Consider the following 24,086-nt stretch of genomic DNA (forward strand, 5'->3'; position numbering starts at 1 on the left):
CATTGAATAGTGTTGGCGAGAGGCAGCATCCTTGTCGAACTCCCCTTCCAACTGCACTCTCTTACATCAGTTCTTCCCCTATCCTAACATTTACTTGTTGGTTCATGTATAAGTTTCTTATGAGTCTTCTATCTTTTCATTCCAACCCTATCTTAGTTAGAACTCCCAACAACAATTCCCAATTCACGCGGTCAAAAGCCTTTTCTACATCAATAAATACAACATACACCTCTTTCCCTTTTTCTATAAATCTTTCACCGATCGCTCTTAATAATCCAATAGCATCTCTTGTGCCCTTGCCTCTTCTGAACCCGAACTGCTCCTCCTCAACATCTTTATTTGCTCTTTCATATAACCTTCTGTTCAGTATTCGGAGCAGAATTTTAGCTGCATGTGATATGAGACTATAGTTCTATAATCCTCACATTTCTTTGGGTTCGATTTCTTAGCCATCGGTATCATGATCGTTTTAGAAAGTCTTTTGGCCATTCTCCTGTTTCATATATTTCATTGCATAGTTGCAACAATTCTTTCTTTCCCTTGTCTCCTATATTTTAATGAATTCGATTGGTATGTTATCTATTCCGGATGCCTTTCCATTCCTAATCTCGGATATAGCCTTTTCAAACTCATCCCGAAGAATACTAAATCCTTTATCATCCTCGCCTACTTCATTTTCTACTTCAACATTTAGGCTACACGGCCTATCCCTACTCTCACATGTCTTCAACATATTCTTCCCACCTTCCTATTACCTCATTTATCTCGCTGACTACCTTCCCATTCTTATTTTCTACTGCCATCATAATACCCCCTTGTTTGATCCGAAATTCCATAGATTTCACCTCCTTGTACATTTCCTCATATTTCCCAACTCTTTCTAATTCTTCTATGTCCTCGCATTTTCTTTTGTAAAACTCTTCCCTCGCTCTGTCTGTTTCTCTTCGTAATTCATTATTTAACTTTCTGTATATCTTTCTGCCCTCTTCTGTATCAACCTGTTTCCACATCTTCCTTTCCCTCATTTTCTGCAACATCTGCTCTGTAACCCATGTTTTTTTTTTAGCAGTTTTGTGTTCGCGGTAACCTACTGCTTCTTCTGCAGCCTGCTGTAAGCAACGTTTAATATGTTGCCACCGTGCGTTACTACCTGCGCCTATCCTTTCCTCGTTTGAACATTTTTCTTCGAATTTTTCAGCGAAAAGATTTCTTATTTCCTCGTTTTTCAATTTTTCAGTATTCAACACTTTGTTACCTACTTCTCTTCTGCCTACATTTTTCAGTTGAATATCTACTTCGGCCAGCACAAGACTATGATCAGAGAATATATCAGCCCCGGGAAGGGTCTTCGCGTTCTTTAAGCTATTCCGATACCTGTCCTGAATCATAACATAGTCTATCTGATATCTTCCGCCGTCTATTGGTGATTTCCATGTACATCTTCTTCTCTTGTGCTGATTGAACCAAGTGTTCCCAATTACTAGTGAATTCTCTACAGAAATTCACCAGTCCCTCTCCCCTTTCATTTATTTCGCCTAAACCATATTTGCCTACGATACTACCTTCCTGTTTTTCTCCCACAACTGCATTGAAATCTCCCATTAGAATTATGCATGCACCCTTCTTCTCCCTATCTATAATTTCTTCTATTTTCTCATAATTTTCCTCTACTTCTTCAGTTGCATGCGAAGTCGTCGGTGCATATGTCTGTATCACCACTAGATCCTTCGTTTTTGCTTTAAGTCTTAACATCATAACTCTATCATCAATAAATTCTACTTTCACTACCTTCTCCTTTAAGCGCTTTCCAAGAATTATCCTACACCATTATGACCGCCCTTTTCATTACCTCAGTAAAACATTCTATATCCTTCGCTGTTCAATACCCCATTACCTTCCTATCTAACTTCACAAACGCCTACCAAATCTAAATTATTTTGTTTTATTTCTTCTTTAAGATTTTCTAATTTTCCTCCCTGTAACATAGTACGTACGTTCCATGTCCCTATCCTAAACCTTTTGCTCCTCCCTGTCTTTCTTCTGTCTGTCTGTCTTCCCCCATTATTACTTTCTTGTCCAATAGTCCTTCCCAAGCCATCCCCCTCCCGGAGATCCGAATGGGGGATATTTTACCTCCGGAACTACATTTTGACCTGCGAAAGACCATTGTTCATATGTTCTATTTTTGCTGCCAGAAAACTAGGGAAAATAGAATGGTGGTTTCCCGTTGCCTTCCACCCGCAATATCCCAGCCGTTAAAGTCACTCTGACCACGCCTGGGACTAAATATCCAAGTTGCCGTACCAATCACTATGATTTCCGCCAACTTGGCTACTGGAGAACTGCTGCCTTCTTTCAGAACACTCTTCCTCTGGCTACTCCATTTAGACCAATTCGGTAGGGGTGGCCTTTCTGGTAGTGAACTACCACCGACACCCTTTATCAGCAATTAACCTCAATATTAGCTCAGATGTGTATGTGAATGGAATTGTTAAATATGATGCTTTCTTGCAAAAATACAGGAAAACAACCCTCCCCCCGAGGAGTTCACATTCCCCACCGGGTGAAAATGTCTGAATTCGACACTGTTCGTAGGTTGATCAAGAAATAAATAAAATAAAAGAAACGATTCAACAGTAGACATCAAAAGCCCTGGACGCCCTCGAAGCGGCCAGAGTGAGATAAATGTTGTTGCTGTGCGTGATTCTGTAGTCCGTGAAAATCAAGTCGCCGTTGTTTTCAAGAAATGCGCATGTGTCCAGAAACAATACACAGAATCTTAACGAAAGATTTGCACTTACACCCGTGCAGAGTTCAGTTAACATAGGAACTCAAACCAGCGGATCATGGAAAATGGCGGCAATTTGTGTAATGGATTCTGGAAAAGATACGAGAGAGCCATGGTTTCACAAAGCGCATGATTTTCTCAGACGAAGCTCACTTCCATTTAAACGGATTTGTGAACAAACATAATTGCTGAATATGGAGGTCAGAGAACTCAAAAGTAATTCATGAAAAAGACATGAATCCTCAGCGATTTACAGTTTGGTGTGGGATTTGGAAAGGGCTTGATAGGTCCTTACTTTTTTGAAAAAAAAAATGAAATGAAATCTTTGAGTTTTACGTCCCGCGGTTATTCCGGTTAGGCTAAAGGAGACGGCGATGATGAGTAATGAATGAAATGGTGGAATTAAGAAAATGGGAGGAAACGGGAGAACCCCGAGAAAACCCACGCACACGGTGTTTGTCCACCACAAAGTCCACTTGGCGGGGACTGGGATCGAACCCGGGACCCCTAGCACCAGAGGTGAACGCTCTACCACTGAGCCACCGCGGCCCCTACTTTTTTGAAGATGAACAAGAAAGGGCTATCATGGTGAATGGAGTTCGTTATCATGCGATGCGGTGTTCACTGCTTTCCTTTAGCCCGTTTGGATCAAATGAACATCAATAATTTATGGTTCCAACAGGACGGTGCCAACTTGCCACACTTCAGGAGGCACAATCGCTCTACTGTGTGAAGAGTTCCCGGAAAGATTTATCTCGTTGCGAGGATACCAAACCTGCCTGCCCGATTTCGTGACCTGACACCTTGTGACTTCTTCCTATGGGGGTATGCTAAGTCACCAGTTTACCAGAACAAATCGCGTAATCTGTTGAACTAAAACAAAAAATTCGACGTGTCCTCGACGAAGTTGATTGGAAATGTGTGAGCGGGTGATGGTTAATTTTATCCACTAAGCGATCGTGTGTAGGGCTTGTAGGAGGCCGATATTGTGTTTCACGTTTAAACCTCAACATCCCGCGTTCTTTTGAGTAATAAAAATATAAACGCAAATGGAGAAGTAAAATTTCTATGAATAAGGCACATACCGGAAAAATAATTAGTAGATTCAATTTACAAAAAACGGGACAAAAATGAAGGTTGAACTAAGTTTCAATTCAGCATTAAAACCTAAAGCAAAGAATGAATAAGACATAATTATGTTTCTAGTACTCACAAATATATATTCCCTCTTTACAGAACACATAGATAAGTACTGAAAATACTACACTGTGTGCTTTATGTTGTATTCAGCAGTAGTTTCCCGCGATGGTATAGAAATTAATATCATTTAACTTGACATTAGAATAAACAAAATTGTATTTACAATGACACCACAGCTAGAGAATCTGTTTGTTTTACAAAATCAAATACACTGAAACTCGACAAACAAAAACGTACCTGACAATACGCGTAATTTCCAGTAGCTCTGTGCGCTTCATCTACAACCACACATTTTACGTGTTCTCCTGGACAGGCTCCTCTACTCAGATCATTTATCATTACTTGAGGCGTAAGGAAAAACATTCTTTTCGTCTCCCAAGCAGCTATCCGCTCAGATGGAGCCTGGGAACCTGTAATATATATGTATAACTTAAATATATTATATTTAATGTTAATGTTATCCACAACTATTGTAAAGACATTTATTCTTACAACTCGTACTGCATTTATGTAAAATTTACCTTAAAGTCTAACTTTATACAAGACAACAAAATGTAAGCCAAAAGCAACGAAGAAAGAATTTGTAATATATCATTAAAAATTTCGGAGTGACAATGCTGATAGCAAGGTGCATTTAAATAGTTCTAAAAATTAGTTCTCGAAGTCTTGGACTATGTAATGGAAATCATAACTTTAAACGAAGGGAAAAAATAAGAGATTATTTCATTTTTTCTTTTACATATACAAACATATCAAGATAATGTAATTATTCATATGTTTAACTAGGGCAATTCAATTTTCATACTCCAGAATATTTATAATCACTTTCTTTGAAAGTACTAGAAAATATTATTCCTAAAAGCAACTGGTTAAACAAATTTATACGATGCTTTTCTTTGTATACATTTTAATGCTGAAATTAAATTATCTTCTTGGATCTCAGTCTATACATTCTACTGACATTAAAGTCAACTATGATATTTAAAAGTCGCACTTTCTTAGGAAATACATTCCTCAGACTAGTGGGTAAACTATTATCACAAAATACTCAGAGGGTACTCGAACAAGAAAAGCAGATTACATAACTATAGGCTATATATACTGGTGGAAACGCATTTAAGAACATAGTTGGAATTGTAATGTGCCATTACAGTCTAATGAAATTATGTTTTTAATAGGAGGGTGCCCGAAATTTTTTGCACCGACTGTACTTGACGTTTAACAAAAAATTTCTGGCTGTTCATATAATTCGTAATATTGTTCATTATTCTATTTCAAATTAACATGGAAAAACTGTAAAAAATTCATTGGGAATGATAGTTTTGGGAATCAATATCTTTATTTATATTTTAAATTAGTTATAAGTCTTGCATATGTATATGTAAATGGATTATTACAATTCTTACGGTGTCAGTGCTATCCGAAAATATAGATCCACTATTGGACGGAACTTTCCAGATCAAATAACCAATCTAAAATTCGACAGAATTTTCAGGACCACCCTTCACCTCTCTTTTAGATACCTAGGTCCTTCTAAAAAACTAGTTTAATCCAGATTCTACCAAATTTTATTCGTTTCAAAGCCCCACCGCCAAAATGCTTAGTTTTGATTGGCTGATAAACCCACGCTATGATATTAGGGCGCAATTATTCCATTCCAAGCCGGAAAATCTTGCTGACAACAGCCAGATTTCGATCGTCGAGCTTAAAAGGTCGCAACGGAGTGAGAAAAACTGCAGTAAAAGGTAAAACTAATATAATAGTCGAATAACTACCAAGCAGGAAGCTACGGAGCCATAATTTGTTAGTTTTTCATAGTAAAAACCGGACTGAAGAAATAAAAAATAGATGACGCCATGTTGTGCAGATATTGTTAGTTATGGACAGGCTTTGTAAAGTGCATCAGTTTGCGAGTTTTCTTAGGAATCTATAAACAGTTTCGGAGGAGTGGTGTTTTCTCCCTTAAAATATTCTTATCCTTAAAATTATTCCTTTTTTAGTTACGTAAGGCCTGCCTCACTACCGTTTGTATTCGTGTATGTAGTGGATGTGATTTCTTTTTGTATTTATTTATTAGTAACATGGCGGTATTTAATTTTGTGGTAGTCAGTCCAGTAATCACAATGCACGTGTAAATTTACAGTAGGGGCTCCTATCTGACTCCCAAATTGGGAGTACGGCTTCCAGCGGGATGAGTTGAACATTCAGTTTGTTCCGGGTTCCTGCCCCTTCAGGGCAGGGGTCCTATTGCTAGCTAATACTCCGATATGTCCCCTCAGGGCATCGATTAAATAGGTCGAGTAAAGAATATGATTTGGTAAATATAAGGGCCAGTTGGCCCTGTTCATTTCTTTCCTTTCGTTACCTTTCATAGAGCCGATTTAACATGGTAAAATCTGAATGATTTCAGTGTATATTTATTAGTATAACATGTATTAATGTAGTGTGTAGTATGAATGTGGCATGATGTGTCTTGTAGTTCGAGTAGTATGTGTATATTTGTAATGTAGTATCAGTGATAGTGATAATTAAGTGATGAAAGAGTGTGTTGGACAGTGTAGTATTTACTATGCGATAAATTTTTATTACTCCGTCATTAAGTGAACGTAATATAGTATAATAATTCCGTGTACAAGGTCACATTCAGTTGTTCAAGGGTTCATTATATCGTCGCTAGCCCTAGTGTCAAAAGTCAGTACTAACCGCCATTCTTCCGTCGAGGTGCTTAGTGATTTAGTTTTCATGAAATTGACCTTTCTTTCCGAAATAAAACCTAGAAGGTATAATTCACAGCCCATATGAATGTACAGTTAGGTCAAGTGACCTAAAATTAATATATTCTGAAAGTTTCAACATTCTGCATAGTCTAGAAATCTAAATATTTAAATAAATAAACAATACGTAAATTTTTAACAGAAGTCGGGCGATATGATGCTAGTTCTTCGCTTTGAAAATATATTAAATGTCCATTTTTCTTCGTGGCTGTAGAATTTCATTGTTGATGCAGAATTTTATAAACATTAGACATTATCGCAGATAATTCTATTTTCAGTGAACATACATAGGATTTTTTTTTTCTTTCGTTCTTAATAAAGCTACCAAGTATTACATAGTATTGTGTGTGTGGTAAAAGAGTCTTGGGTTCGAGTGAGGTTGTCGTGCGGTGATTGGAATGGGAAAATGTTTGTAGTGATTATAGATTTTAAAGTATTATGATGAAATGTGTAAATAGGCTGGGCGTAGATAGAGGAAACAGGGTGTTTGTAGAATATAGCGTCGTGGCAAATGAATATTAATGTGAATATGAATATTAATAAGTATATGAATATTGTAGTAAATGAATATAGAATATAGGACACCCATATAGTTAAATATATAGTAGCCCAGTGAATACTTCGCCGCGTGGTGATATATAGATATTGAATAGATACGTGTAACTACAAACATCTCAGGTTCTGACCCCTGCACCATAATATCACGCGGACCGGAGGGCGATATATAGTCGGACTACGGTAATACTTTGTAGTTTATGTGTCATAATAGTAATCAACCATAGTAATACCATCTGATAGAATGGGTAGCATCATATAATCGCTGACTAGACATATTGAATAATAAATTATGAAAAGACAATAGTAGTTAGACAACAGGGCTGTAGTGAATCATATCTTCTGGTCGGTTTTAAAAATAGAATGTACCACTCCGTGAGATTTTTTTTTTCTTCACGTTACCTACTCAGGCTAGCTTACAATGTTCATGGAGGCGACAGCTTTGACTGGGTACAGAATCAAAACAATTAGTTATTGAAATTTATTTTCGCGTACCCGGATGTCGACCCCTAGTCCCTTTAAGTATTTTCATTTCTTTTCTTAGTTTAATTAGACGAGGGAAATTAACGACATCCCAGACTGTGGCGTGTCTGCGCAGGGTAGCTATCGGTGAGGTTTGGCATAGAAATCACCGATCCAAAATTCAGTTTATTTAATTTTTTTTTATTTTGGCAAATCACTAATTAGGAATATCTTAGCTATTACTCTAGTTTCATTACTGTCCTTGAACCTTCTTAGTTCTTCTGAGGGGTCGAATATTTTTTTTTCCTTACTTAGAGATTTCAAAATTGGGGACGCAGTTACCTGGTCCCTTTTCCCCCTCTCCTTTTATCCTGCTGGTCTGGGCCGGATACGGGGATCGGATTTCAATCTTACAAGCAAACTCTTGTGGGATTGGGATCTGATGGACACAGAACTTGCATTCTTGGCAGCAGGGCGCCCCTTGCGTCTACGTATTTGAGTAGACCACCCTTTTTGGCATGTTAAGAATATTTTGGCTATGGATTTTGTTGAGAGCGAAATTCGACTTCTAACTTTGTAGCGTTAGTTATTTCTCACTTAAGTCTTTGGCGCCCCTATTCTTCGTCTTCCTTCTTCTCTATCTCTCTCTCTGTCTTCATTTCTTCAAGTTTTTTTTTTAATTTTTTCAACCTTCCCCCCCCCCAAGAGTTTGAACTTGTTGCTTACGATTTATTTAACGTACAACTCTGATCTGAAATTACCAGCTGAGACGTTGCAAGACACGATTCATGAATGGAGTAGATAATGATTGGGTCCTCCATCACATTTTGACCTATCGCTGAAATGAACAAAGACTTAGTATTTGACGACACTTCGATTACGTTCTTTCACCGTCGTTCCTCTTAAGTTTCTTTTTAATCCATTGGTCACTTTCCTTTCTGTTTTGGTTTTCGATTACTTTGTAGTTAACCTGGGCCCAGAAATTGTATTTTGATTTACCTAGTTATATCTAGAAATGCTCTGTGTTACGTGCCTGCCTCACAAAGTTTTTGTTTTTCCTTCATGATTTAAACACGAATTGATTATATAAAAGTTAAAAATTTATAGACGCGCGGTATCAGATAAAATTTAATTTGTTTCCAAATGTAATGTTGGAAGTCATTTGTTTTCTTGGACAATGTTGCAACCTTGTAAAATTTTATTGTTGGGGATGATTAATTTAAATGTGTGCGCATTTATTATAAATATATATATAGAGAGAGAGAGAAATAAATACTTCGAAATATATGTGTAATTAGTATGTGAATATGATGTTAAAGTAAAAGTATGATATTAAATGTATTATGAATATATGTAAGAGCGCTCGTGTCTGTCCCCCTAGACGTGTATTGGTTGCTATAGTTTACCAGAAGTCTTCCGACGAATTTAAGAATGTAGATTTTGTTAAGAATACCGCCGTGCACTTAAGTAATTTTCCTTTTCTTCTGAATCAATGTAAGTGATAACCTCTGTACTTATATAATGGCATGCATTGAAAAAATATCGGCAGGTCTAAACGTAACCCATATCATAACAAATATTATCCCTGGACAATTAACCTAAAACCATTGTGGAAAGTGCACCTTGAATCCTTCTCACCTACATGTGTATCCTATGACTTGACCAGTTTTTTTTTTATCCTCAATTTGAACCATCATACTCCGTACACCTGTGGAAGATCATTTTTTTTTTTAATCCGAACCATGTATAAACATATACGAAAGTGATCCTAATGAAAGGTCTCGTGAAGTGTCCCAGTGTTGGATAAATAACTTGAAATTATTCGATTAATAAATTTGGAAATAGACCGTCTAAGAGGAGAAACTTCCTCTAGTGAAAGTTATTTTCTCGAAATCCCTAGATGGGTATAGACGTAGCAGTGTGCGATTGCAGATATAAACTGTCACCAGTTACAAACCAAATATAGACGACGAATGGTTTTGTAAACCAATAGATATATATATATACATATAGAGATATATATAAATGACCACAAACTAAGTTAAATGGAGCGAAACGTTTTGGACACTACGACTAGTGCGTGAGTTGTGATTTGGACGCTCGAAATTATTAATATTTTAATATCTCGACGTGAGGTAGAGACTCATATAAGTTCTAATACACCAAAAAGTTTTTTTTCTTTCCTCTTTGTCCAATTTTTTTTTAAGTGAAATAAGTTTTTTTCTTTTGCGTATGTCGCAAATCATCATTTTGCTTTAGCATGCCTAAGATATGATACGTGTAATTATTTTTTTTTCTTTCTTTTTCATTTGTCAATATGATTGAATATATAAAAAATTACTAAAATATAACACTATGTACTCTATTAATATATAACCAAGAACTTGTGCGTTTAATATTTTCTTCATAATTATTTGTTTTGTCCTTTTTTTTTTTCTTTTCCACTATGAATGTAATAAACTATTTGTACCTTTGTAGTTAGTTGGTTTCCTTTAAACATATATACACTGTCCTGAGTGAGTGAGCGTGTGAATGCATGATAGATTTAATATAAGTAATTTTAGTGATATCATTTGTCATATTAACATCTGTAATATATGTGTCATGTTTTAATATATGTGTTAAGGTAAATAACCTAGGTCATGAAGGACCGTCACTAACGGTTTAAATCGGCTCGAGGAGTGAAGCAAAAATAGCAAGAATAAGCCTAAATACGACATCTTTCTTCCAGGAAGTTGAAATTCTTATTGATACGATACATAAATTTATATTGAGTTTATAAGTTTGATTTTTTTTTTTTCCTCGGCTAATTCATATGTGTGGTCGATCCTAGAGGACAGAGTTCAGATGCTGGATAGTTATCAATCACCGGTTGGAATAACTTTACAAAGAATTAAATTTCACTTTTCTCATTTCCAGGTCTAGGTCTGGGCAACCCCATGATCGTGGTGCCTGGAGCTAGGTCTGGGTAGTATGAGGGAACATGTGTCTATTCCGAAGCATTCCAAAATTGATTAGTTGCTAATAACATTTAGAATGATTCATCTTTCAACGACTTTCCCGACCTTTTCCTATATTTCCGGAATTATCCAGTAATCTGTTTCTCATTAAAATACCCTATCTCTTTTCTTTCTTCTTTACCTACCTCCTTCTTTTACCCTTCTACTTTCTTCTCTTTTTTTCCTATTTCTAAATGAAAGAAAACTGAGTCATGATTGAGAGTAGTCGCTATTGGCACGGTCAATAAGTTGTTTCGATAAGTTTTCTTCGGGAGTCCGATATGGAATAATTAACAATAACAAAAGGTTTATTGGAAGTTACTCTATTGGAAAATAATCTGGATTTCAATCAGTAAGTGATCTTTCGTAATCGTCCTCGTTAAAGAGAATTAAATTTAGCGACTACTCCTCTTCTCCAGTACTCTACACTGAATTTTCTTCGTTTACATATTTTTTTTTTTTTTTAAAGTTTTCTTTCAATTTTGGCTAACCGTGACAGGATCTGTTGCCCTAGAAACGACGGTTTCTATGGCAACGGACAGAAGTTTTCTTTCAGAATTCAGTGATCTGGACCAACGTTAATATAGAAGAAGGTGATCGTAGGTTGTAATGATCATAACATGGCGCCCTTGGGACATCCCGAACACTTATTATAGAATATCCAGGAAATATATTGTACTCACATTAATATCACATGTTATTAAGCGCGGAATGTGTCTGGGATATGGTCTCTCATTTTCGTTGTAGACGAGTAGCTCGGCTATAATCACTGCCTGACTCCGGCTGCCGGTCGAGTGTTGTTCTATGTTGTTTTACACATACTAGGGAAAGCTTACATTCGGAGACAGCAGGCTAGGGTAGAAGGCACATCGGAGAGAGAACAATAGGTTTCTCTGTCGGTATGGGGCCCAGTAAATTGCTTAGATAAGGTCGAAGGACACGATTTACTGTCACTTGAAAATTTTTCCGCGTAACGTCCCACGATTATGCCTGTTAGGCTAAGGGAAATGGATGATTAAGGCAAATGTATGATGATGGAATAACTAGTTAAATAAAAATGTGGGAGGAAACGGGTGCCCGAGAAAACCCACGGACACGATGTTGTCCACCACAAACTTACTTTATCCAGAATCGATGCTTGTTGTTGCTTTCGAGTTTAACGTCCCTTTCAGCAGCGAGGCTACATGAGAGACGACCTACTGATTATCGTGGAATCCGAACCACATGAGCTCCCGCCGGGAATCGAACCCGGGTCTCCCACGTCAAAGGCGCGTACGCTAACGGCTTAGGCACGGAGGAGCTCTTATCCAGAATCGAATCAGGGACCCCATGCACTAGAGGTAAAAGTTCTACCCCTGAGCCACCGTGTCCCCATTTACTATGTCACAAATGTACATTGCACAAGTCATACTCTTTCTGAATAAAGACCAGAGGCGAAAGGGAAATATAGCTTTTTGTCTCCACATCAGAATACCAAGTGTAGGTCAGGGTTGTCGGAATTTTCTTCAGTTAAAAAAACACTCACGTCCGAAAATATACTTCAAAACTTGGATTGGAATGATAAACTTTCATGTGGTCATAATTAGTTTCTTCAGTCTTATTTCTCAGTACATAGCTAGTTTGAGAAGTGGCTTTAAATATATATTTATCAAATATGTTTTATATGAACAGAATATCATTGAAAAAAATGTGTTTGCATATCATGGATAACGAATTTTGTTCGTGCTCGATCAAATTTGCTGTAACGGTGTTCAATTGTAATCTAGAATCATAAACAATGGGACTACGTTCCCTATTTTTGTAGTAGATACTCGCGTATTGGTACAAACCAATAATGTGTTTTTCCATGTTCCAGTTAATAACAAATCGAAAATGAGTCATTTATAAGAGGATTTCTCAACAGTACATTTGGATAATTACACATATACAAACAAAAAAGTGTAGCATTAAAAAGTAAACAAAATCTTCTCTTATCAAAATTACAAGTCCACAAATCTGACTTTTTCTTTTATTTTATGTTTTTGGTAATACCGTAATTTCCAACAAATACGTTACAAACACTTCATTTGGAAAAGGACATTATTAAATATCTACCTTTATTTTCTCAACACTACATCTGGATAATTTCACATATAGAAACGGCAAATAATTACATTGAAAAGGAGATCGGGAAACTTGCGTATCCGGTTGAATATCTGACGTATAATCCATTTATCACATGTTACAAATGTCCTTCGACTGTAAAATATATTGTAAGAAAGCAAATTGACAACTGAAAATGAGATTTAGGGAAAAAAATCCAACATTTCAGTTCTTTAAAAACAAAACAGCCTTTGTTTAAAAAAATCCAATTAGCTCTTGTAGATTCTTGCATCTTTTAAGGATAACGTTCAGTTTCAGTTAAATAACTACTACTTCAATACTATTCACCCGAGTATCATGACTGAAACGTCATTCTCTTCAGAATAAAACAAGCTTTCGAAAAGTATCATGCGCATGTGAGCATCATCTACGAATCCCAATTTGCTCAATAACCCACCAAGAAGGTGTTTTTTTTTATTTTCTTTCTTTCTTTTTTCTTTCTTTTTTTTTTAAAAAAAAAAAAACGCTGGTCTTTCACAACTCTGGTGTAGATCCTGTGTGGCGAGTACGGACACACATGGTCGTCACTCTGTTAGGAGTAACGTTGCGAGAGAAACGTCAAAACTGAGACTTGCCCTCAACAATCCATTGTTTAACATTCATGGATCCTTGAGCTGGGGATCATCGTTCTATCAGTTAAGGCAGCCTGAACAACTCTTCTGATCAGCTGTTTCTCAAGACTATTAATACATCATAAATCACGCGGGGGGAATGAGCCCCCGGCCTCTCGCAGCTTAACTACACGGTCTTGTTCAAAGCCACTTAACTGCATGGAAAATGTTCGCTAGCGTCATCCTGGCACTAAAACCATAAATTGTAAACACACACACAACTATACTTGTCGTGTTGACCGACACCATTCAACCTATCAGCACTACGCCCTATACGGACATTACAAAGTTAGTGCCATTTTATTTTGAATAATGTATGCTCTCTGATTAGATTACTATAATATTACACGTTACTATGATTATTAGTGTTTGAAAGAACATATTGGTATATTTGTATCTCCCCAGCATTGTAAAGACATGATTATACTCTTTTATGCAAATGATTTCTAATTTGGAAAATTTCAGTTCATAGCATGTAAAGAGATTCACACTACATTGCTACAGCTTTGATATGCTAACGTACTGTTTGGCATTATATAAACAATTCCTGGAAACACAAATTTTGATTGCTTTGTTAGTCAGGCTTTAAGTAGGCTATTTGAAAGCTATTTAAACGCTGAGATATTTTAATAGAGAAGATGCAGTTTCTGTATTACAGAGTCTTCTCCGTATATTGCAAGTGAGTAAATTGATTAATAATATATAATGAATTGTTGCTCTTCACCAATGACTGTGTAACGAAATGGGGAACAGTGCTTTGGTTGAAACGTTAAATGTTATATCGATAGACCCAGCCTAGACTCCTGGACACTCCCGGTTTAATTTGAGGATAGTAGCTGGAACTAATGTTATGACATAGTTTCTTTTGATTGGAAGGCTCATCATAGTCTGTTATTTATTACAAATGAGTTCCAGGTTTTCGCCCCTCCATTGTATGCTGATGGTAACAAATACAATTCCTAAAGAACGGTTCATATCAAAGAGAATGTGTTCACTCTTGCTTTACAAAACCGCAGAACTGGAACTGAAGTACACGTACATTAAAAAAGAAAACGCAAAAGACGACAACCAATTACAATCAAATTTGCTGTTTTGTTAGGAGTCTTCATCCCGGCGTAATTAAAATACAGCTAATTTTACAGTAATTATGAAATATCTTCAAATAGATAAAAGATAATTGAAATATGGAACAAGAGCGCCCTAGACAATATTATTTTGCGTGAGGTACCGTTATCACAAGTCACCTAGCGGCTTTCCGTTTTCAACTGTTTAGAAACGCGAAAATAAATGCCGATTTTCAAAATGGCTCGAAATCGAAAGCAGATAAGTGAGTCGTGATAACGGTTTCTCATGTAAAATAAGATTGTCTAGGGCGCTCTTGTTCCACATTTCGATTATCTTTTATCTATTTGAAGATATCACATAATTACTGTAAAATTAGCGGTATTTTAATTTCGCCGGGATGAAGACTTTTAATTGTCTCATCATTGTTCCCCCTGTTACGGCTTAAAATTCTAGGATTTTCAGACTGGTTTGAACAAAAATACACAGTGAATATCAAGTATTAGATTTGAACATTATTTCACCAAGCATTATTTATTACGAATTCCTAAGAAGAGCACAACCATCTATATTATAATATTTCGATACCTGTTCGGGTCAGAAAATACGATAAAAAGTAAAATAAAAGTAAGCCTCCATTGAAAATGAAATCCTTAAGTCCCACAATTATGTCCTTTAGGTTAAGGGACACGATGATTAAGGCAAGTGAATGATGATGGAAGAATTGGTGGAATGAGAATGTGGGAGGAAACGGGAGAACCCCGAGAAAACCCACGGACAGAATGCTGTTAAACTTATAATGACCACCAAATGCGTATTACTATGAAAATCACCAGTTTGTAATTAGCTTAATGCTTGTTTTGCATATTTTATATGTCGTTATAGCCCTCAGTCCGTATATTTATATAATCTAGGTTATTGTTTTATCAAAATCCATCTAAACACTTCATTTAGATATTACCTTTTCTTATTTGTAGTACGTAATAAATTAAACATTTACACACTTTCAAATATTGTACATGTATATATCACAAGATGGATTGTTTATATATATATTATATGTTTTTCCGTTGCTATGATGACTTACAAAACATGTCATATCACTATCACAACAGAACATCAATCATAATAACAGAAAAGAAATTACATCTATTTCTCTTTATATTTTCTGTTTCTTCCTTTTGAACAGCTTGTGCATATTTTAAAAGCACATTTTGCCCTTAAATACAAGTTATTATATAAAAAAAATTACACAATACCGTTACAATCTCAAACTTATTTGGCCGGGAATTGAACCAGAGACCCCACGTACCAGAGGTAAGCGCTCCACCACTAAGCCACTGTGCTCTCCTCCCCTCCATTGAAGACACACTACAAGCGCAAGAATTGTGTGTGGAGCCAACGATCTACACTTTCTTCACTTCGCCCATTAGAGATGATGCTGTCAGCATGACGCTCCTTATTCCCTGACATTTCTACAGGTATCCATTTAAGAGAGGCTAAATGAACCTCTGAGCCGCATTGGAATGAAGGTAAAATGAGATAAATTTCCTATCTACCGAGGATAGAACTCAAGCCGCCCTGTTTATAAATAGAAACCTTACTGACTACGCTACCGCAGCACACCCAGCAAATACGATTCTTGTTAAATACCGTATTTACGCGATTCTAAGACGCACTTTTTTGTCGATTGTTTTGCCTCCAAAATCAAGGTGCGTCTTAGATTTTAGTAATGTAAATTTAGGCTAGATTAGGTGGAATTTTGCCAAAAATTGCTAATCACATTAGTCATGATTCTGTAAAGAATGTAGTTTCTGATATGAAACGAAATCTGAGTTTTACGTCCTACGGTTATGCCGGCCAAGCTAAAGGTGACGGTGATGATGAGAAATAAATAAAATGGTGGAATGAAGAAAGTGGGACGGAACGGGATAACCCCGTAAAACCCACGCACATGGTGTTTGTCCACCACAAAGTTCACTTGACGCGAGCTGGGATCGAACCAGGGACCCCATGCACCAGAGGGAATAATAAACCCCTTAAAATTAGCACGCAAATCAGTGGCAAATGAGAGATGAATCATTTTTGTGAATTTACGGCAGCGGAGCTTGTTCCTTCCCTTCCACATACCGTGGCTGGTGACTTCCATCGTTTAAGGTGCAGAAACAAGTGAGTCACAGATCTTGAAGAAGACAACTGATAACAAAATAAGGCGTTGAAAAATTCTGCAAATCAGAAAGTTGGAGGCACAAACAGGTTTCGAAGGGAGGAGGGATGGCGCGGGTGAGTGAGTCATTGTTTGAGAATGACCTGCTTCCCTGAAGATTTACAGGTGCAATTTTAAAGTTGACGCCTTCCGGCATTGTGATCTGTTTGAAAAGACCTGTTCGTTCGTGATATGGCTACTATTTGCTGCTCGCCAAGGCTGCGTCTTACATTCAAGGTATTTTTTTTTTTTCAATTTTTCCTTAAAAATTTGGGGGTGCGTCTTACAATTGAGGGTGTCTTAGATTCGCGTAAATACGGTAATGACAAATAGATTCCAAGTATTGTTTTGCTCTTTTATGAGAAGTTGAAGAAATCTCTTCAGCCATACTTTCAAGCGTACCAACAATGCCATAACCCCAAAGCATAATTTTAAACAAATGACCTTCATAACAATACTATTTTGATTTGTTTAAGATTATTCAAAGTACAACAGTGAATTGTGTGCAAACAGAAAACGAACAAATATGTCACTGCGTAAAAGAAATAATAATAATAATAATAAATCCACTAACCTGTCAATTCAGCAGTATCTTCTTTCGGTATTCCCATTATGTTGAAACATGCTTCCACTTGTTGGGCTACAAGTGGCTTTGTAGGGGCTAAAAATATTATCTTCCCGTGTGGAAACCATCTATAGAAATTGTACATTACAACTGCAGCAATAAATGTTTTTCCAAGACCTAATATATAAGAATATTTGTAATTAGAGAAGTAAGAGCTAGCAGCAATGTATCCAAAATAATGATGTTGATAAGTCTCACAAAAAGGTAATCATTATACAAGAATTAAGATCTAAGAAGAGTAAAACAGGGACGAAAGGATGAAGAGAATATTTATTCTACTTCGCATTTACTTCTCATTTTGACATATTAGATCTTCCCTAAATTTCCAGTGAACTCGGAAGGTGAGGAAAAAAAATTACTTACAAGAAACACTCCTCATATAGCCGTCAACAAAAGTAGATTCATACCTCTAATCTTGAATTTACCATATTCAGCATAAGTTCAAGGAAATTTAAATGATTACAATGAAGAGGAAGATTAGAATGCAGTAATAGATATAAGTATTGAAAAACTTGGAACTTAAACTTTAAATTTAATCAATTATTTCTTTCTTTAAATAATTTGTGATCGTTAATACTTCAAAATAAGCATTGATTTACAGGGAAATGAACAAAAATATGGAAACACCTAAAAAATTGCACATTACCTTTACTAATAGTGAGTAGGACCACCTTTGGCGCGCAGAACGGCCTGCAGTCGACGGGGAATGGAGAAATACAGGTTGTGTATGTTGTTAAAGGAATGTTATACCATTCTTCCGCCAAAGCAGCTGTTGTAGAGACGACGATGATGGGTACCGAGCTCGCACTTTGGTCTCCAAAACTGACCACAAGGGATCAATGATATTAAGGTCTGGTGATTGTGAAGGCCATGGCAGATGTGACACTTCGTTTACGTGCTCATCAAACCACTGAGCTATATGGAAAGAGGCTTTGTTATCTTGAAACACGACATTAACATCTGGGAACAAAGTTTGGACCATGGGATACAGCTGGTTACTCAAAATAGTTGCGTAGTCTTTGGGAGTGACATGTCCATGCATGGTGATGATGGTTCCAGCAGAATACCAGGATATGGATGCCCAAATCATCACTGAACCACCGACTTGCTTCACTCTTATTAACAGATAGTCTGTATCGCACGTTTGTGCTGGCATTATCCACACGTACTTTCAACCAGCAGTTGCAAACAATGTAAAGGAAGACTCATCCGACCAGATGACCTCCGATGTCTTCCATTCCTCCGTATAACAGCATGGTCAACAGTCACGGGTGGTGGAGTTCTCTTCTGACTTTTGACGCTAACAGGCACTGTATTCAGCTCAGCTGTAACTTTTGGCGCCATGGTTATCTTCTGCTTGGTCACAATCCTACCCAGTGTGCGTCTGTCTCTGTCACGCAACACACATTTGTGCCCAAGCTGGTGCTTCGCTGATACGGTTTTTCCGGAACACTCGTAGGCAGTCATCATCTTTGAGACTGTGGCCTCTTGATATACCAAACATTTCCTCTACTTTCGTCACGGAAGCTCCGACCATACGGGCACCCTCTTTGAAACTCTGTCAGTTCAGAAGACATGATTCATGATAACCTGCACGGACCGGTCGTTGAACTGTAACTGGCCCGTCTGTTCGACTGATCAGGTTGTATAACTCACAGGTAGCCACAGCGACACCTACCATTCAGGCGCAAGTCGTGTTTGAAATGGCTACCTCTTTTATACCAAGTGTTTCGATATTTTTTCATTCCCTTCTATATGCAAATTTATAATTTTTCACAGGTGAAAGAAATAGAAAACAAATATTTTCCTAAAACACAATCTGAAAAACCTGTAACAAGTTTGGGATCGAATCCTATTAACAAGGTTTAATAAAACTATAAACTACAAGAGTTAACTAATCGAAGTTACACACAATGTTTCACATCTAATAAAGCTAAGAGTCCGACACAGAACCCGATGTACCTCCATCATGATACATTATCAAAACTGGTGTCTACTAATGCCACACGGTTGAGTTCGAATCTCGGTGCCTATTCGATGCTACATTCTTGAGCTAATGTTCCTCTATGATGTGGTTCCCTTTGTTTCTCGAAATTGTAGAAACCAGAAAGATATCTCAATAAAGTGCTTAAAACTCAAAGCCATACATTTTACTAATAACACTAAGTTTTGTGGTCATTCAAAACTCAATAAGAAGGTGTCTGGCAAAAGATTGAAATTCAGTTTGTCAATATATAAAAACAACGCTTATGATGATCTGCTCACATTACTAAGGCTTTGAAGTTCAGACAGTTTAAGTTCGCACTACCTTTCTACATATGTTGTAAAGATGAAAAAGTTAATGTCTGTTATATCATAAGGGAAAAACGGTTGAACCACTTAAAATCATTTTTTCTTAACAATGTCTTGGAGCCGGATTTTTATAATGCTACTTTCATTAGAATGCGTATCCTAAGGGAGAGGTGAAGATTAAAATTATATGCCAAAAATACAGTATCTCACGAGGCTCTTATTTTACGGATGTGAAACTGGGATGTAAACTCATTAAAAATATGTGATTATGTGCTTAATCGTTTCTGAAATTCCCGCTTTTAGAGGAGGAGGGAACTTCTAGAATTGTTATTTTCCATTTTGTATTCATAAAATGGTCAAAAGAAGAAACGTTTCTACTATTTAAAATTATTTTTTTTAAAATATAGTTAGCACTTGAGTGAAATGAGTGTCCTAAGGGGAGGGGAGGTTTAATTTTTTCCGAAAGAATGGTTTCCTAAACTGTTCTTCCGGTGCGAAGAACGGACATTTCAGCTAGTAAAATGGCTCCTGAAATTCAGTCACAATAATCTGCGAAGAGATGAATGGTCAATGACAAAAGGATAATGGCGATGGAATAACAATGAAAATTCTATGGTTTTCTTATTGGTTTGTACGACAATCAAGAAATTCCTTCGATTCCATGCTCCACGTAAATATGACTATTTTAGGAGTAGTCATAGATGATTACAGGTCGATTCAGATCACACCTTAAAGGAAACTAAACTTAAACAAAAAACGAAACCTTAATAAATTTGATTCTCAATCTGAACAGGTTTACTGTTTACGAGGGAAATTTTCCCTTCAGCCTTCTAAACTTTTATTAATTATTGTACGTGCATAATTGTACCCACAAACAAATTCTCGAACCTTCTGCTTTACAAATATGTTTTGTTTTCCCAGGACACTCCATTGACAATGACGGAATCGCAGGAATAGTGATGGACTACATGAACATCTGGTTAAAAACAACGCGCTGTCATCGAATTCCTGACTGTGGAAGATATGATACCCATCAATATCCACCGTCGCATGTCTGCTGTGAATGGGGAAACATATGTGGACATTAGAAAAGTGAGGAGGTGGATTCAGACTATATGCAGAGAGAATCCAGGCACATCGTGTCTGCATGACATGGATCGCAGTGGAGAGCTAACGACTACATCCATTTCAGAGAAAGTGGGATAAGTTGATGCATCAGATCGCGGTGAACGGCGCATTAAACAAAGGGTGAATGCAAACATTATTGGTATATTACTTGGAACAGTGAATCACGTCATACGCGATGAACTTGGGTTTAAGAAAGTGTATTCAACATAGGTTCTGCGTCAGCCTATAATATAAATGAAAGTATTCAAAAATGCGTGTGACCACAATTTGGCCAGTTTCAATACCGAAGTAGAGCCTTTCTCATGCGTTTTGTAACTAGGAACACTTCGAGCCCGAGAATAAATACCAGTCCAGGGAGTACAGACTTCCTTTCTCTAGTGATACAGCATTTAGCGAAGCGGCTTAAAATGTAGTGTCTGCAGTGGTATGTGCTTTACTATTTCCTACTAAGTAATTCGTTTTCCTTGGTGGTTTCATAATTTTCTTCTTGTATACATATATCAAATATCTTTCTCAATATTTTCATAGCTTCAGAAAAAAAAAAAAAACATTTTATAAAAAAAATTAAAAAATGAAGAAAGGAAAAAAGAATACTGCAAACATTTTGACTTTGCCTTTACAAAATTAAAGTTTTCATCTTTACAAGCACAGGTATTATATTACTTACACAAAGAACTAGTTGAATGATCAACTCTACATTCAAAATTGCACCTGAATGCATGTATACTTACCCGTCGGCAAGCTGACCAGCGTATTGTTGAATAAGGCAGCTTTAACTATATCATACTGATACTGTCGTAGAGGGAGATTACTCGGATAAATCCAAGTCTTTCCGGATGAACAATCAAAACCATCAATGAAGCCTGTAAGAGACGATTCACCGCCTTTGACATTTTCCCCCTTTTTTTCGGGCACCGGGGATGATGATCTTAATGGCAGTTCAACTTCATAGTAGTATCTGAAAGAAACAAACCCAATGAATGGATTGATTATCTAACTTTAAAAGGCTTTAAAAAGCAACTCAAACTACACAAGGAACTCAGATTTTCAAAAAGTAAAATCAAATTATTTTTGATATAATGATAAAAATAAATTAGGATACATCTAGAAAATATTTATTTTACATTTTGAAAGTGTACAGAACTGGCAGAAAATTCAATAGTATCTGCATAAAAACGTTTACTCGTTCGCATACAAATCAAGTAGTATCTGAAAGAAACAAACCCAATGAATGGATTGATTATCTAACTTTAAAAGGCTTTAAAAAGCAACTCAAACTACACAAGGAACTCAGATTTTCAAAAAGTAAAATCAAATTATTTTTGATATAATGATAAAAATAAATTAGGATACATCTAGAAAATATTTATTTTACATTTTGAAAGTGTACAGAACTGGCAGAAAATTCAATAGTATCTACATAAAAACGTTTACTCGTTCGCATACAAATCATTCATAATAATTATAAAAAACAGTAAACAGTACCTACACGTTTCATCCAGTCTCCTTGCTGAAAAAACAAAGAATCACACATCACAAAGAAAAGAAAACATATTTGTACGTAGCAAATAAAAGTGCTATAAATGCAATAAAAAAAATGCAATAAATGTATATTTGTAAACATGCTTGTTGACTTCCATTTAGGGTTGATTGATTTTAAAGTATAAAAAAAATCTATAATTTAAATAAAATTAATTTCCTTAAAACAGAAATTCAATACAATATTTCTGACCATTCTGGGACAGTAATCGAATGTAAGTGTAAAATTCGTATTTTAATCCATATGATGGTAGGAGTACATAGTTTCTCAGATTCCAGTTAATGGACCAAGAATTTTGACAATATACAACACTGATTTAATCATTTCATATTGTGCACGAGACTTGAGGATAAACCTTAAATCTACTTAACATTCAATTTCCACCTTAATAATACATATTATAGCATATCTAACGTAATTGGAACGTTTACGTATATATAATGGGCTGAACGGTTTGAAATGAATTTTTGAACAGCCAGTACCTACCTAAAACTGGGTTTTAATTGTGTTACTTTCATTAAAGGGGTGGGACATCAAATTTTTATTTTATGCTTAAAATAGAGTGTCTAAGAGTTAGTAAAATGTGTCCCAGGATACGTGTCCCAGAGTTTTCAAAAATGACGCTTCTACGGGGAGAAGGGTGAAATTTCTATAATTTTTCCTCCATATTCAAATCTGTTTTCTTTGTCCCATCATCAAGAGAAAATAGATGAACAGTTTGAAATGAATTTTCGAACATAGCATATTTTTGTCATATTAAGTCAGTGTTACTGGCATTTTGCATACTAACTTGCAATCAAATTATATTCATACATGATTATCTATCTATTAAAATGCTACAATAGCAACAAAAGCCACAATAGCTCCAACATATAACCTTTGATTTACGGTTATTTGTGATTTCACGTTTAACAGAGACAAATATTTTGAACTATGTGTACTTTAAATACATTATTTGAGTAGACCTTTTTCATATAAAGTTTGTTTTTTAAAATTATTGTTCAAAGCCTTTGTATTTTAATAAGCCTTTTCCAAAATCAATGCAAATGAATTGTGCTTCCATCTTTGGAGTTCCTTTAAACTACACGTTTGCGGGCATTTATACAGGGGTTGGACAAAAAAATCTAAAACGTTTGCAAAAGAGTGAAAATCACACCTAGTATGGTGTGGGGCCTCCTTTTCCGTTCAAAACTGCTTGGATCCGACGTGGAATGGACGTATACAGCTCCTGAACCGTGGTGTGTGGAATTTTGTACCATTGTTCCTCCAAAACATGCTCCAGTTCCTTAAGGGATGCTGGTGAAGGGTAACGAGACCGAACACGCCTTTCTAACTCAGACCACAATGGCTCAATGATGTTCAAATCTGGTGATTGTGGGTTCCAGGGGAGGTGTGATAGCACCTGATCATGCTCCTCAAACCAAGATTTCACCGTTTTTGCAGCGTGACAGTGTGCCAAATCATTTTGGTAGATGCCATCACCATCAGGGAACAATATTTGGGCCATGGATAGAACCTGGTCCCCCAAAATGGCCTCATACGCCTTAGCATTCATCATTCCATGCAGGGCTATGATGGGACCTGCGGAAAACCACGATATCACTGCCCATACTGTAACAGAACCACCCCCATGCTTTACAGTTGGGAGCAGACAGTCTGTATCATAGGACTGCGACGGTGTTCATATGTAAACACGACCGGT

At 36.5% G+C, this 24,086-nt stretch overlaps 1 protein-coding gene across 6 annotated transcripts in view; it reads right to left on the reverse strand.

The window, feature by feature from the left end:
* The window catches only part of Fancm (FA complementation group M), a 255,915-nt gene that overhangs the window by 199,903 nt on the left and 31,926 nt on the right, over positions 1–24,086 (reverse strand). For 4 of the 6 annotated variants that reach the window (XM_081735480.1, XM_081735483.1, XM_081735478.1 and 1 more), the window contains exons 4-6: positions 21,576–21,802; positions 17,374–17,541; positions 4,226–4,398 (exon numbers count right to left, since the gene is read on the reverse strand). In XM_081735480.1, coding sequence (XP_081591606.1) covers positions 4,226–4,398; positions 17,374–17,541; positions 21,576–21,802 — 568 coding nt within the window. Of the gene's footprint in view, positions 1–4,225; positions 4,399–17,373; positions 17,542–21,575; positions 21,803–22,329; positions 22,355–24,086 lie in introns of all 6 variants that reach the window. The other 2 variants (XM_081735481.1, XM_081735482.1) reach the window with 2 other exon arrangements.

The sequence above is a fragment of the Thermobia domestica genome, chromosome 13 (assembly GCF_964235325.1).
Source record: "Thermobia domestica chromosome 13, izTheDome1.hap1.1, whole genome shotgun sequence".
In the NCBI taxonomy this organism is placed as follows: Eukaryota; Metazoa; Arthropoda; class Insecta; order Zygentoma; family Lepismatidae; genus Thermobia; species Thermobia domestica.